The 16034-nt window shown below is 35.7% G+C and overlaps 1 protein-coding gene across 1 annotated transcript; it reads left to right on the top strand.

Annotated features, from left to right (window-relative positions):
* The first annotated feature begins 288 nt into the window (after positions 1 to 288).
* Positions 289 to 11521, top strand: LOC119243960 (structural maintenance of chromosomes protein 2-like). Its single transcript, XM_037509772.2, is given in 13 exon segments — positions 289 to 304; positions 796 to 935; positions 1084 to 1156; positions 1159 to 1193; positions 1636 to 1680; positions 2878 to 3111; positions 3288 to 3437; positions 5525 to 5758; positions 7495 to 7654; positions 8139 to 8256; positions 9151 to 9289; positions 9631 to 9750; positions 11273 to 11521. Coding segments are annotated over 13 exon segments (1698 nt in total). The 3' UTR covers positions 11507 to 11521.
* The last annotated feature ends 4513 nt before the right edge of the window (positions 11522 to 16034 follow it).

Raw genomic sequence — 16034 nt, 5'->3', positions numbered from 1 at the left:
TCTTGGGTTGTTGTGCCTGCAGTAGTTCCTTTCCACTCACTGTCCCACTTGATCTCTAGTTTGCTCTTGTTTTTTGTTGGTTTTTTTTTTTTTTTTTCTCCTTCTTATTGGTCGGAGAGTGCCGGCTTTGTGGGTGGCGGAGGGTAGCAAGGTTCTGAGCTTTCCTCTCTTCTCGTCCTCTTTTATTGTAACTTTCCTCTTTGCGCAGTTTGCCAGAGTCGCCCATTTATCTTCCGTGTCCCGGTTCTCCCAGGGACCTGCCGCTTTTCCTCCCTATTAACCGGTTTTATGGGAGAACTTACTGGTAGCGTTTCTCCACCACCATGTTGATCCTCTCTCCCCTTATAAATTCTATCTTTAGACAACATCTTAACGAAAACTTCTAATTTGAAAACTGTCAATACATAGAAATCAAGGTGGTTTCAAAGAAATAATCCTTGAAATAGGAATTGATAGAATATAGACATTTTTGAAAAAGGTATACTGACAGAATTATCCTTATAATGTTAAAACTGATTAATATTTACTTTTTTCAGAGTGCTTTTCAAAGGATTTATTTTTTTAAGTTCTTAAATGTTATGAGGTATTAGTGATACTGTGGATAAAGAAACTGAGGCAAAGAGAATATTACGTGACTTGTTCAAGTTCTGAAAGCATTGCCACAGTTGAGATGCAAATGTTATGCCATTTTTCATCCTCGTAGACATAAAATATGATTGGTCTCACTTGGAAGAATTTTCAGTAGGCACGGCTGTTGAAATCTGAATGATGTTAGTCTTATTTTTGCCTTTTTAGATTTGAATTTGAAGGAAATCAGGAGGGAGAAATTACTGGCTTCAATTTTTAAAGAGATGTTTTCTGGAAATTCAGTAGCAGAATTTTTGATTTTTAGAATTAGAGGCCAGAAATGTTTCTTCAATGTTAGGATTATGCTGGTATGTACATTTTTATGTACTTCCATTATCCATTTTGGCCATTATTTTGGTAGGGTGCTAAGGTCAAGGCCTTAAATGGTATTCTTAGTGTGAACTTTATGTAGCGCATTGTCGTGGATTCTTAAAATATTATTCAATGTCATTACAGATTTTGTCCATGATAGAAGAAGCGGCTGGAACCAGGATGTATGAATACAAAAAAATAGCTGCCCAGAAAACTATAGAAAAAAGGAGGCTAAGCTTAAAGAAATTAAGACGGTAATGAAATTTATATAAAATGTCTAAATTTTTTTTTAAAGATTTGTTTATTTATTTATACAAGCACTGGGTACAGTCAGAAGCGCGGAAGGGTGAGAGAATTCACCAGAGCCAGAGCTGGGAACAGAACAGGCAGATTGACGAAATACACTACTGAGGGGAGCAGTGGGCGCAGCAGGAGAGGTCTGTCACGTCATGTGGGACCCTTGTTGGGGGCCGGGGATCGAACCGGAGCTGCAGAGGCTGCGGGCAGCTTTGCAGCCCAGTGCTCAACCGCTGCGCCACCAGGGGAGGCCCTATATGAAATGTTTATAAAGAAGACAGTGATTTTTTTTTGACATTGCTTTCCTATAAAGAAGGAAATTTTCTCCTATTCATTTTCCTTAGCCTCCCATGTTATTTTTCCTAATGGTACTTTACATACTTTTTCCTTTATTTTTAGATACTTGAAGAAGAGATTACACCAACCATTCAAAAATTAAAAGAGGTATACACTATAGATGTGAAGATAACCAATTATAATGTCTCTCAAAATTGGTGATGTGTTCAGGATCAAACATGAGGAATGAATTGTATACTAAACAGGAATTTTTTTTTCTGGGATGAAATAAGGAATAGAATTAGTACTCTGTAACTCAGCCTTCTGCTTTTAGAGGACATGTACTTTATATCTATTAAGTCATAATGATTTTGAAGATTGCTCTTCATAATCTCAGAAAATGATTTGCCATATTTCAATGTTTTGTTGGAGAGAAATAAGTCTAGATTTTCTTGCATAACCAGAATTGACTGGAGTAATATTTCTTGATGATAATGGCAGTCTTCCCTTGTTAGCATGAATAACTCCTAGCATGATTGGGACTATCACTACCATTATTGCTGTCAAGGCATTTGGTGAGTGAAGGTAATGAAACATGACTGAATTTCCTTTAAAATATGTACAGTTCTTGAAGTCATAATCAGTGTTTCAGAAAAGAATGCACTTTCACTGAATTTATTAAATGCTCCTTAAATTTTTGTCCTTCTCAGAGCTATTTTCTGAGTCCATATAAGAGTTTAGATATTATTGGAAAGACTGAAAAATTCTGATCTTGACGCTACCTCTTGCACAATTTAATAGAAAACACTAGGTCAGTAATTTTAACTTATGTTTTATACCTAATTTTGCCAAATTTCTCTAAATCTAGCAGCATGGATGAGTCATTTCACCACTCTGAATTTCTTCATCAGCAAAGTAGGAATTTTAAGTGTTACTGTGTCTGCCCCATAGGGTCCTTATGGAAATAAAGTTTAGTGTATGTGAGCAAAAGCTTTTAAATAGTTAAATGAATGAATGTCTTTGCAGTGTACAACAAAAAAATTTAGTATATCATTGGTGAGTGTGTAGGTTACTGTCTACCCCTTATCTGTGACCATATGTCCGTTTGTCCCAACTGCATAAAATATGTATTAAAATAAATATCCTCGTCGAATTTACTGGGAATGGTTTAATGTTAAATAAAAGCCAGAGTTCTTTTGTTAAAGTTTTTTAAAGTTGATAATCCAAATCCATGATCACTTAAATATAAGGCAAAGTTTATTCTGTCTTGTAAGGAAAAATTGTATGCATGTTGCTGTTTGATTCTTTCCAAGTTTATTTAAATGTGGGTTTTGAGTTATATTATGTTGGTGATTTCTCTTTCAGGAAAGATCTTCCTACCTGGAATACCAAAAAGTAATGAGGGAGATAGAACATTTGAGTCGTTTATATATTGCTTATCAGTTTTTGCTGGCTGAAGATACCAAAGAACGCTCAGCTGAGGAGTTTAAAGAAATGCACGATAGAGTTGTAAAGCTTCAAGAAGAATTATCTGAGAATGATAAAAAAATAAAAGCTCTCAGTCATGAAATAGAAGATTTGGAAAAAAGAAAAGATAAGGTTAGGCATATACATAAGAATGGATAATATACTCTGAAAAATCATATATTATAACTAGAATCTACTTGGCATTGTCTTCCATATTGATTTGTTAATCTTAAGTATGATAACAAAATAGCTTTTTAACAAGCTTACTTGTACTTCACGTAGAAATCATTGGATGCATTTGATTATAGGAAATTGGAGGAATACTACGCTCTTTAGAAGATGCTCTTGCAGAAGCTCAGCGAGTTAATACTAAATCTCAAAGTGCCTTTGATCTTAAGAAGAAAAATCTGGAAAGTGAAGAGAACAAACGTAAAGAACTAGAGAAAAACATGGTCGAGGTAAGCATATAGAAATTTTATTTAATTTCACTAATATGCATTTTTCCATTCTGTCAGTATTTATTTAGTGCTATGGACCAAGTATAGTTGTTGGGCTGGGGAATATGGCAATGTCGACTATAACAAAAATGGACAAAACATTTTCTGGGTCTTCATTCCGTTGAGGGAAATGATGCGAAAATAACTGTGCAAGATGATTTGTTTTATAGTGATAACTGTGATGTAGAGGAAAAAATAAAGCAGGGTAGGGGATTAGGAATATTAGGGTACAGTTTGGAATTTTTAATTTAATAGATATTGAAGAGCTCATTGAGAGGGTGATTCTTCATTGATGACCATAGGAGGTAGAGGTCAGAGAACCATGTAGATAAATTGGGAGGCTTTGGGGACAAATTTCCAGCAGAAGAGCACTAATTGCTCCAGGTCCCTAAGGTATTAGAAAAATAAATAATTGGGCTGCTGGTACTAAGTATAGGGATACAGAAAGGTGATAGGTGTATGATAACACATTTTTGCAGTGTGTACAGTTTCTGAGTAAGAGACAAGGGATGTCACGAGTTGATCGAGAGGATGACATTTTTAATGTTTTAATTAGGCTGTTCTAACGTGTGTGTGGGGGTGTGTAGAAGAACTGGGGTGTAAGCAGTGAGGGAATGAGAGGATTCACCAGAGACAGTGGGGAGCAGAACAGGCAGATGTACTGAAATACACTGCGGAGGGGAGCAGTGGATGAAACAGGAGAAGTCTACTGTGCCATATATGCAGCTCCCTGACTGGGAATCAGACTTAGGCCATAGTGGTGATTGTGCTGAGACTTAACCCCTAGACCTCCAGGGAGGCCCCATTCTGTTTTGAATACAAACTGTAGATAAAAGGAAGAAGCAGAGAATCCAGCTAGTAGTGGCTGCTAATCCAAGTGATAATCCTTGCATAAATTAGTGCAGTAGAAATGGATGTTTTAAAAGTAGTTGTGGTATTTTATGTGTAGTTTAAGAGTAGATCCAACAAGTGACATGTTGGTTGTTGAACAAGAAAGAGAAAAAGACTGAAGGATAACTCCAGATTTTTGTCTTTAACAGTGGGAAATACAGAGGTACTGTTAGCTAAGATGCAGAATAGGAAGAAGTACAGTGTGAATATAATAGGCTATAGGTGCTGTTAGATAGTTGAATATAGGAATTTTGAATGTAGGTTAGTAATACAAGACAAAATGCAAAGTTGGCATGCTCCAGGTCTAAGTGCTCAGGATTACTCCATATACATCATCTCTTCAATGGCTCATCCTGCCCTTTATCTCTTAATTTTTATTTGTTGATCTCATTCAAATCTTTAATTAGCTTAGACATCTTTCCTGAACTTTAGACTCATTTGTCCAACTACTAAATCAACACTTTTATTTGGACGATTAATAAGTCTAAAAGTTAACATAGCCAAAATAGAGCTCTTAAATTTTCCCCATTTATCCAAACCTACATGAGTTACTGAATTTTCATGTCAGTAAATGTCTACACTGTTAACCTGATTGTTCAGTCCAGAAATCCTTGTCCTTCCATAATTTCCCTTTTTTTTTAATCTAATCCCATTTCTAATCCATGACAAAATTCTCTTGACGTTAAAAATGTATCTAGGATACAGCAACTTTTCATCACTGTCATCATGGCTAAACTGGTTCAGACCATCATCTTGAATGAGGCTTACTGTAGTAATTTCCTTCTTAGTTGTCTTTTACTCTTCATTTTTTTTTTTTTTTTTTTCTTGCTGCTCTATCTCTTCTTTCCAGAAGCTAAAATAAAAGTTGGGTCACATCACTCTTGTGCTTAAAATCCCTCAGTGATATTTTAGTTCTTTATTGTCCACATTTGACTATAACGTGAAATGAAAGTATTTCTAGTAGGTAAAATGTACATTTATCCTAAAAACAAGAGAATGAATCTCAAAATAGGAATAAAATATTTAAAGTTATGATGATTAAATTATTTTCGTTATTGTCATGCCCACTTCAAATTGCTATGAAACTTGATGACTTACAGATACATATAAGTAAATGAATTTTTTTTAATGTAATATTTCCAATCTGAAACTCTTAGGATTCTAAAACTTTAGCAGCAAAGGAAAAAGAGGTTAAAAAGATAACAGATGGATTGAGCGCCCTTCAAGAAGCAAACAATAAAGATGCTGAAGCTTTGGCTGCTGCACAGCAGCATTTTAATGCTGTTTCCGCTGGCCTCTCCAGTAATGAAGATGGAGCAGAAGCGACTCTTGCTGGTCAAATGATGGCCTGTAAAAATGACATAAGTAAAGCTCAAACAGAAGCTAAACAGGTAAAATTTAAGTACCGTGTGATTGCAGTTTTTTTCATCAGAGAACTTGCTTCATATTATATGCTTTTGTCAATTATAAAATAATGAAAATGATGGACTGTTTACTCAACCACTCTGTAACACCTTATACAATGAAATTCAAACATGCTGATACTAAATATTGGTGATGTTAATTTGTTAAGATGCTGCAAAACATAAAATACTTTTGTAGGTTAACTGAAACTGTAAGTACAATAGTTTAGTCTGTCTGCTGCATTGTATGGAACATTGACAATTAGTCAGTTTATTCTCATCCTTTGCCATCATAAAATTGATGTCTTAAGGCTTTAACAGGAAACCAAAAATGTCCTCTCCATTTCTGTGTCCACTACACCTAGTTTCTGAAACTACAACATCCTCCTTGGAAATATCTCTATCCCCATTCCAGTCTTTAGCTTCCCTAACTCTGATTTCTTAATCTTCAGAGTTTTTTCAGTTTATTGTGATGGCTTCAAATTTGTTCATTTAATGCAACTTAAAGTCTTATGAACACATAATTTGAGGGCAGAAAAGTGTGTGTGCATGCGTACAGAATTATTTATTTATTTATTTATTTATTTTTAACTTTTTATTTTTTTTTATTTTTTTTTAATTAATAAATTTTATTTTTATATTTATTTGTTTTTTTAAGATTTATTTATACAAGCACTGGGTACAGTCAGAAGCACAGGAGGGTGAGAGAATTCACCAGAGCCAGAGCGGGGAACAGAACAGGCAGAGTGAAGAACTACACTGCTGAGGGGAGCAGCAGGCGGCAGGAGAGGTCTGCGTGCCATGTGGGACCCTCGCCTGGTGGCCGGGGATCGAACCGGCACTGCAGAGGCTGCGGGCAGCTTCGCAACCCAGCGCTCAACCGCTGCGCCACCAGGGAGGCCCCACGTACAGAATTATTTTTTAAGGAGCACTCATCATTAAAAAAAAAAAATACACCTATGTTTTTGTATATTAATCCCATTCAAAGTTTTATATATTTGCAACATTTTTTTTCAAAAATAGTGCTTACAAAAACATATCAATAGCAGAATACTTCAAAGTTTGGTCAGTTATTCTGTTAACTAATTTTATGTGGGGAAAAACCCACTACTGTTCAGTTTCAGAGGATACGCCCTCCTAGCCTTCTTGGTCTCAGAAAACTAGCTCATGGTTTTAAGGAATAGTGCTCAATTATATAAACCTAAGACTCCTGAAATTTCAGAACTTCTAGCAGAATTTTAAATATCAGACCATAGCAGTTAAATTTCTGTCAGTTTCACTTTCCTACATAATTTTATTTCTCATTGCTCAATAAAGCGTCTCCTCTTCTCAGTTATATAACACCCAAATAGATACAAATACAAATGTGCATACCTCAGTGCAAAGGAAGACAAGTAGACTTGTGGATTTTGAGCTTTTTGTTGTGGTTTTAACTGGCTAATGAGTTATTTTTAATATAATTTTTGAACTCTTGTTATTCTTACAAGTATTAAAAATATAGACTTAAATTGAAAATTATTTAATGACTTATGTTAATTAAGCATGTATTGGTTTTGTGCGTGTTTTTTTAGGAGAAAATACTGGGAAATGATTGCTATGTTGAAATACTAATCCAAATGACCTAACAGTTACATTTTCAAGACTGATGTCTTTTAATTTAACCAATCTGAGTCTGGCTAGTACTGTCTACCTCTTATGTAGTTTGTTACATCTTTCTATTACAGGCTCAGATGAAGTTGAAACATGCCCAACAAGAATTAAAGACTAAACAAGCTGAAGTAAAGAAGATGGATAGTGGCTATAAGAAGGATCAAGATGCTTTAGAGGCAGTGAGGAAACTTAAAGACAAACTCGAAGCTGAAATGAAAAAGCTAAATTATGAAGGTTTGCCTTTAAAAACATGTAGTAAATCATTATAAGGAAGTGATTGTTGACAGAAACTAAGTTTAAGGAAATAGCAAGTAGGAAAAAATTTTTACCCTATTAATGGGTGTTAGTGTAATAACTATTCGTAAATAGTCCCCAAAATATCTAGGTATAAAACAGCACTTGGAATTTTTGAAATATCAGTACTGAGATATTAATGTTTATTCAATACCACTTGATGACTCAGAAATAATAGTTGTATATTTCTATAGTAGCATTCAGTTCATGTGTTGTTTCTTGGAATGAAAATTGTGTTATTGAAAATAATGTCTACTTGACACTTGATAGGAATTTGTTAAGTATGCTTTTTATTTAGTACTTATCAGAAATTATTTTGCTACCAAAAATATTTTTGAAATAGAGGTTTCTAGTATTTCCTTAGATCAGAATAGTTGAATTTTTTTAAAACTTCATTTCAATTTACTTATGATTTACTGTTCAGAAAACAAGGAGGAAAACCTTTTGGAAAGGCGCAGGCGGTTGTCTCGTGATATCAGTAGATTGAAGGAAACATACGAAGCTCTCTTGGCCAGATTTCCCAACCTTCGATTTGCATACAGGTAACAGATTTAAACCTTAAATTTTAACATAGTAATAACCAAGATAAACTTTTAGTTGGAAGACAATCTGGAGATGTTATTAATGTTAAGATATTTGTATGAGAATTACTGTTTTTCAAAAAACTGCTCTTCCTTAGTATGTTTTCCTTAAATATTTAATGAGCTGTTTCAGATGTTGAATGGGAAAATTATTGCGTAATAAAATGGCTACCAATTTAATCTCAATCCAGTTTTTTTTAATTTTTTTTTTAAATTTTTAAAGATTTATTTTTATTTATTTATACAAGCACTGGGTACAGTCAGAAGCGCGGGAGGGTGAGAGAATTCACCAGAGCCAGAGCGGGGAGCAGAGCAGGCAGAAGGATCGAAGTATACTGCTGAGGGGAGCAGCGGGCGGCAGGAAAGGTCTGCGCGCCATGTGGGACCCTCCTCCGGAGGCCGGGGAGCAGCCGGGGATTGAACCAGCGCTGCAGAGGCTGCGGGCAGCTTCGCAACCCAGCGCTCAACTGCTGCGCCACCAGGGAGGCCTTCAACCAGTTTCTTAAAAGTTATTTTATCAATGTTAAATATTAACATTTTAAAAACTTTATGAATTTTTTCCATGGAAAATTTATAGCAATGTATGTATGAATGACTATAGCAATGTATGTATTCTATGTATGACTAAAAACATTAAAATTATTTATTACATTAAAAACAATATACTGGGGAACTTTTGATTGATTTAAAGCAATAACTGACTAGTCATCTGGAACATTCAGTTTTTAAGACAACATGCTTCACCTGTGTTCATGTCAATTAAATATGTTTTCAGAAAAGCTCTTGACTAATAAAGGACAACTTTTTCTATTTTTTCTAGCTAAAGATTGATTTTTGTCAACTTTTCTATTTTAGGGATCCAGAGAAGAACTGGAATAGAAATTGTGTGAAAGGACTGGTAGCTTCCCTGATAAGTGTGAAAGACACTTCTGCAACCACAGCTTTAGAATTGGTAGCAGGGGAGCGGCTTTACAATGTTGTAGTAGATACAGAGGTAAATACAGAGAATTTGTAATTGTTATTTAGATTGAAATATGTACTGCTAGAAGAATTGGGTACTTTCTTGATGTTTTAAGTTTCTCCCAAGGTTGCTTATTTTTACATGCTATTCACTCATTTACTTTCTGATTTTATTATTGATTATATTTACTTGTGTTCCAGTGGTGATGTCATGCTTAATTAGGAGTTTTGAATGCATATTATCAATCCTGGGCATTTGGTTGTTACGCATGGAAGGCAATAAAAATTTGATTATGAATTCCTAAACAATCACTCCTTCCATTTGGATATTTTCTGTCATCAATAATTTTTTTTTTCAAATGAACATTGTTTTAGGTTACTGGAAAAAAACTACTAGAAAAAGGGGAATTGAAGCGTCGATATACTATAATTCCACTCAATAAAATTTCAGCCAGATGTATTGCTCCAGAAACTCTGAGAGTTGCTCAGAATCTTGTAAGTCTTTATTTTTTTCTGCATCTTTATTAGAGGACATTAATTAAGAATAGGGGAGTAATCATGTAGAATCAAAAAATACTGTGTTACCATGCTTTAAAAAATTGTAACAAAATAGAGTTGGTTTTTATTCAGTTAGATGGAAAGTAAAGATAAATGTCAGACTAGAATTCTTCTTGGTATTTCAGTGTGTAATAAATCTTAAGTCAAACCATCTGACTATCAACTGATATTAAACATGAAATTTCTGATTTCTGAAATAGCTAAAGTTATAGAGCTTAAATACCAGAATTCTCCATGTTTTTGTTTCATGTCAGGCAGCTTTACACTGCCCACAGGGGCAACAATTACGGAAAATATCCATCAGTTTTATAGTCACGAAGCCGATCACTAGGATATCCAGTCAGCTGCTGAGGTAGATCTAAAGTGGCATGCCTACTAGTTAAAAAAAAAAAAAAAAAGATAGATGAGTACAGAAGGTAGATATAAAGGACTAGTATCGCTGTGTGGTATTGGTTAAAAACATAAAGCCAATCATAATGTCCAGCAGCACTATCAGTTTGTTAATGGCACAGGCATTCCAGGTGTGTAAATATAAAGTGCAATTCTATGAAACTGATAAATACATTTGTAATTAAGATACTAAAAATATAGTACACTTGCTGAAATTGAGAAATCTTTAATGAAATAATCTCAAAATCCAGTTGTGTCCATAATATCAAAAGGAGGATAAGTACAGAGTAAGTGAAAGGTGGTATTTTGGGTTAGTATTTCCTTTGCTTTGAAAAATCACCTTTGGGTGGTCTCCAAAACTTAGAAAGGCACTTCAGCCTTGGGTGAAGTCCTGGCCTCTAAGTAAATTGGAATCTCAAATAACAACAAAAATAGTTCCACTTAGATCTCTTAACCAGATTTAGATAATGGTAACTGTTCTGTCAAACAAATGCTGAACATACCTTACCCAGTGCTACTTTCATTGTGATTTCTGCTGCTGCTCTTAAACTCCATAAAGGATAGTGATACAAAGTTCTTAAGAACAAGTTTTTCTAAAAAGAACAAGTTGTTCTGCTCATCTTAGTTAAAAAGAAAAAAGGGCAGAGACAGACATTATTACCAGGATAAGAGAGTTGTATCAAAACAAAGGGATGAGGGGCTAAAAAATTTTTAAGGGGAGCATTTTTTGCAATTGTGTTAACTCGATCCATTGCTGTGCTTTAATTAAAGTAGTATGCAACTAGTCCATTTTTAATTCAGAAACTTGGTAGTGGCTCCTACTTAGTAGAAATTCTTGTAATGCTTGGTACTTTCATTGTGTTTTACTTACTAGTAGATCTTTCAGTGTTTAAACATGAAATTTTTTCCCCTAAACTATTGAATTTTCTGTTAGTATTTTTTAAATTTCAAAAGTAATACAGTACTAAATATAGATTATTTTAATTTTTATTTTAATTCTTTGTGGTTTATAAATATATTTGAAGGGAGAGGACAAGTATAAACTGTGACATAATCTATTTCCTTACAGGTTGGCCCTAACAATGTTCATGTGGCTCTATCCCTGGTTGACTACAAACCAGAACTTCAGAAAGCAATGGAATTTGTCTTTGGAACAACATTTGTTTGTGACAGTATGGACAATGCAAAAAAAGTGGCTTTTGATAAAAGGATAATGACTAGAACTGTAACTCTAGGAGGTGACATATTTGATCCTCATGGGACATTAAGTGGAGGTAGGTTTTATATTATTTTGTCCTTGTAATCCTGTGTGGGCAATAGGATGGGCGGGGGGCTTTCTTTTTCATTTTATTATTTTAAGGAGAATAGTGGAGTTGGTGGTTTAGTCCTAATCTTTGGTTAGAACCAGGACTAAAACCCAGGTTTTATGCTTACAAGCAAATAATCTAATTCCAGTATCTTGATGGAAATCTAAGGATTGAATTTATACTTTAAATACTTACCACATGACACATAATTAATATTGATAATCATACAGTGTCTTTTTATACCTCAAGGAATTCAGTCTAGTAAAAAATCCTGTTTCTTTTTTATTTTAGCTTTATTTTTAATTATGCATACAATAATTGGGGAGTAGGCCAAGTTGCGGGGGATGGTAATGAGAGGATTCAGCAGGGACTAAGTAGGGAGCAGAACAGGTGGACCTACTGAAATACACTGTTAAGGGGAGCAGCGGGCAAGAGAGGAGAGGTCTGCTACACCATTTGGGATAGCTCTCTGGCCAGGAATCAGACTCATGTCACATGGCTGGTGATAGCTTGATAGTGCTGAGAATTCACCCCGCTCCACCAGGGAGGCCCTGTTTCTCTTATTCATCTCAAATGAAAGTATACTGTTTATTTTCTCTTGTTTTCTGTCCTATCAGGATAGTTTAGTCACTGGAGAATTCAAGTCTTTATTAAGTACATATTTAGTGTAACTACCCACTTTTTTTTTTTTAAGATTTTATTTTTGCATAGAAGAACTGGGGTGAAGGTCAGAGGTGCGTGGGCTGAGAGGATTCACCCCAGAGTAGGGAGCAGAGCAAGTTGATTTACTGTAATACACTGCTAAGGGCATCAGCGGGTGAGGCAGAAGAGGTCTTTCTGCACTATATGTGGGTTAGCTCCATGGCTAGGGATCATACTCTGGGCCATCAGAGTCAAAGAGCTGAGACTTAACCCCTATGCCACCAGGGAGGTCCCAACTACCCAGTTCTATAGGAAACACGTTAACTTCTAAATTGTGTTTATGCCACTCCTGTCAAAAGTTAAAAAAACAAAACACAAAACAAATCTTCCCTTAAGGTGGTGCTTTAGAAAGGAATTCTTAGTAGTTGATCATATTTTTCTTTTTTAAAGATTTATTTTTTTTCATTTATGCATACAAGAACTGGGGAGTAGGTCAGAGGCATGGGGGTGGAGGGGCTGGGGAGGGAGGGATGAGAGGATTCACTAGAGATCGTGGAGCAGAACAGGCCTATCTACTGAAATACACTGCTGAGGGGAACTGCGGGTAAGACCGGGGAGGTCTGCTGTGCCATGTGGGTTAGTTCCCTGACCGGAATTGAACTCATGCTATAGTGGCTTAGCTTAAAAGTACTGAGACTTAACCCTTGTGCCACTAGGAAGGCCGGATCATATTTTTCTTGTTCCAATATTTGTCAAATGTTTCCAGGTCTTTGTCAAGTGATCATGTAATAATAACAAACACTGACTAGTATTATGTTCCAGGCAGTATTGTAAGGCTGTTGGTGCTAGCCACATGTGGTTCTTTACATTTACATTTTTAGTAAACTAAAAATCATTACTTTAGCTATACTGGTCACATTTCGAGGGCTCATTAATCACGGTGGTTAATAGGTAACTGGATAATAGTCATAAGGGACATGTCTCTCATTCTATAAAGCCTTATTCTAAAGACTTCAGATAATTAACTCTTTGAATCTTTGTAACAAATAAGAAGTAGACATATTACTATAAAAAATGCAGTTGTAGGAATTAAGATACAGATTGGTTAAGTAACTTACTAGTAACTGACAAAACTCAGAATTTCAATTTAGATAGTATGATTTCAGAGTTTGTATTTTAACCAGTAGGCTATATAGTGCCTCTTGAGATATCAAGTGACTCAGTGTGTTTATTTTTTTTTAATCGAGATGTAATGGACAAATAACATTAGTTTCAGGTATACAGCATAATTTAGATACTTGTATATATTTCAAATTATAGAAGTATTAAATCTGTCATCTTTTTGTTACATTCTGTTATATTCTTTGTGCTAACAGTTTAAGTATGACTGTTCTACAACTCTCAAATATACAACACGGTTTTATTAATCATAGTATTCCCATACTGTGTACATTATATCCCAGTGACATTTTTTATTTATTTTTTAAAGATTTCATTTATACAAGAACCGGGGTACAGGCCAGATTCGCGGAGGAGGAGGAGGATTCATCAGAGACAGAGCAGGGAACAGAACAGGCAGACTGACGAAATACACTGCAGGGGAGCAGCGGGCACGACAGGCGAGGTCTGCTGCGCCATGTGGGACCGTCGCCAGCCGCCGGGATAGAACCGGGCGCTGCAGAGGTTGCGGACAGCTTCATAATGCTGTGCTCAACCACCTGCACCACCAGGGGAGGCCCGTGACATTTATTTTATAACTACAAGTTTATATCTTTGGACAACCTTTACCATTTTTTCACCAGCCACCTCTGGCAACCACCAATCTGTTCTTGTCTGTGAGGTTGCTTGGTTGGTGTGTTTTTGTTCTCTTTCAGCCCTCACACATATAAATGAGATCACATAGTATTTCTCTTTTCTTTGACTTATTTCACTTACAATAATGAGTGCCTTTGCTGTCCATCCATGTTGTCACAAAAAAGCCAGGTTTCTTTTTTTATGACAAGATAATGTTCCATTTTGCCTCTGTATGCGGGCATACCACATTGTCTTTATGCATTCATCCATCACTGGGCACTTAGGTTCTTGCCTATCTTGGCTATTGTGAATTATGATACAATGGGCAGAGGGTTGCAGATCTCTTGAGTTAGTGTTTTCAATTTCTTCAGATAAATAACTAGATTGTTTTCTTTAGATAAATAACTGGAAGTGGAGTTGGTAGATTATATGATAATTGTTTTTAACTTTTGAGAGATACCTCCATAGTCTTCCGTAGAGTCCACACTAATTTATATTCCCACCAGTGTTGGACAGAAGTTCCTTTTTTGCCTCATCCTCTAGCACTTGTTATTTTATTTTAAAGATTTATTTATTTATGCTACAAGAACCAGGGTATGGTCAGAGGTGTGGAGGGTGAGAAGATTGACCAGAGACAGAGTGGGGAACAGAACAGGCAGATTGACTGAAATACACTGCTGAGGGGAGCAGTGGTTGAGACAGGAAAGGTCTGCTGCGCCATGTGGGTAGCCCCTGGCTGGGGATCAAACTTGTGCTGCAGTGGCTGCAGATAGCTTCATAGCAAGGGTTCTTAACCCCTTGCGCCACCAGGGAGGCCCTAGCAACTTATTTCTAGTCTTTTTGAGAAAAGCCATTCTAGTAGCTGAGAGGTAATATTTCAGTGTAGTTTTGATTTGCATTTCTCTGGCAATTAGTGATGTTGAGCCACCTTTCATGTATACCTGTTAGCCATCTTTATGTCATCTTTGGAAAAATAGTCTATTCATATCTGCCCGTCTTTAAATCAGATTGAGTTTTTGCTGTTGAGTTATATGAGTTCTTTGTGTGTTTTGGATATTGATCCATTATCAGATAGGATTTGCAAATATTTTCTCCCATTTTATAGGCTGCCTTTTCAATATTGAGTTTTCTTTGAAGAAGCTTTTTTAGTTTGATGTAGACCCACTTTGTATTAGATCCAAAAAAATCACCAAAACCAGTGTCAAGGAACTTTTACCAATTACGTTTCTTCTAGGAGTTTTTGGTGTCAGTTCTTACATTTAAGCCTTTACGCCAATTTGAGTTAATTGCTGTGTGTGGTGTAAGAGAGTGGTCAAGTTTCATTCTTTTGACTCTGACTGTCCAATTTTCCCAATACCATTTACTTAAGAAACTGCTCTTTCTCCATTGTATATGGCTCCATTCTGGGCTTTCTCTTCTGTTCCATTGATCTGTGCTTTTATGACAATGCTGTACTGTCTTGATTACTACAGCTTGGTAATATAGTTTGAAATTAGGGACTATGATACTTCCAGCTTTGTCTTTCCCCAACTTTGCTTTGACTATGGGGTCTTATGGTTCCATATAATTTTTTTGATTATTTGCTCCCTTTCTGTGAAAAGTGCTATCAGAATTTTGATGAGAATTGCATTGGATTGTATTGCTTTGGATCTAAATTGCTTTGGGTTATGACAGTTTACAATATGAATTTTTCTAATTAATAAGCATGTAATACCTACATTTATTGTTTTCAGTTTTTTTCATAAATGTCTTATAGTTTGGAGCATACAGTCTTTGAACACTTTGGTTAAGTTTATTCCTAGGTATTCTTTTTGATGCAGTTGTAAGAGGGAGTGTTTACTTAATTCTTTTCGGTTGATTGTATTGAAATTTATTGGTATTTTGGAGCTGTTGGTTTCAGAGAGTGGGGTCCTTGGTTTAACTCTGGGAAGTTTTACCAGCATTCCCCTTTCAGTAGCACCAGTGAGTTTTCCAGGCGAGTTTCTCCATGACACAGGGGTGTTAGTTATATCCAGAAGGGCAAGTTTATTATAAAGGGGGAAAAAGAATAAAGATGGTTACACAGACACAGGGGCAGAAAGAGCTGCC

Source organism: Talpa occidentalis, unplaced genomic scaffold, assembly GCF_014898055.3.
Source record: "Talpa occidentalis isolate TD23 unplaced genomic scaffold, MPIMG_talOcc4v2.1 talOcc4.1368, whole genome shotgun sequence".
Taxonomy (NCBI): Eukaryota; Metazoa; Chordata; class Mammalia; order Eulipotyphla; family Talpidae; genus Talpa; species Talpa occidentalis.
Note: the sequence above shows the minus strand (reverse complement) of the source record. Positions and strands in the feature narration are given on the sequence as shown.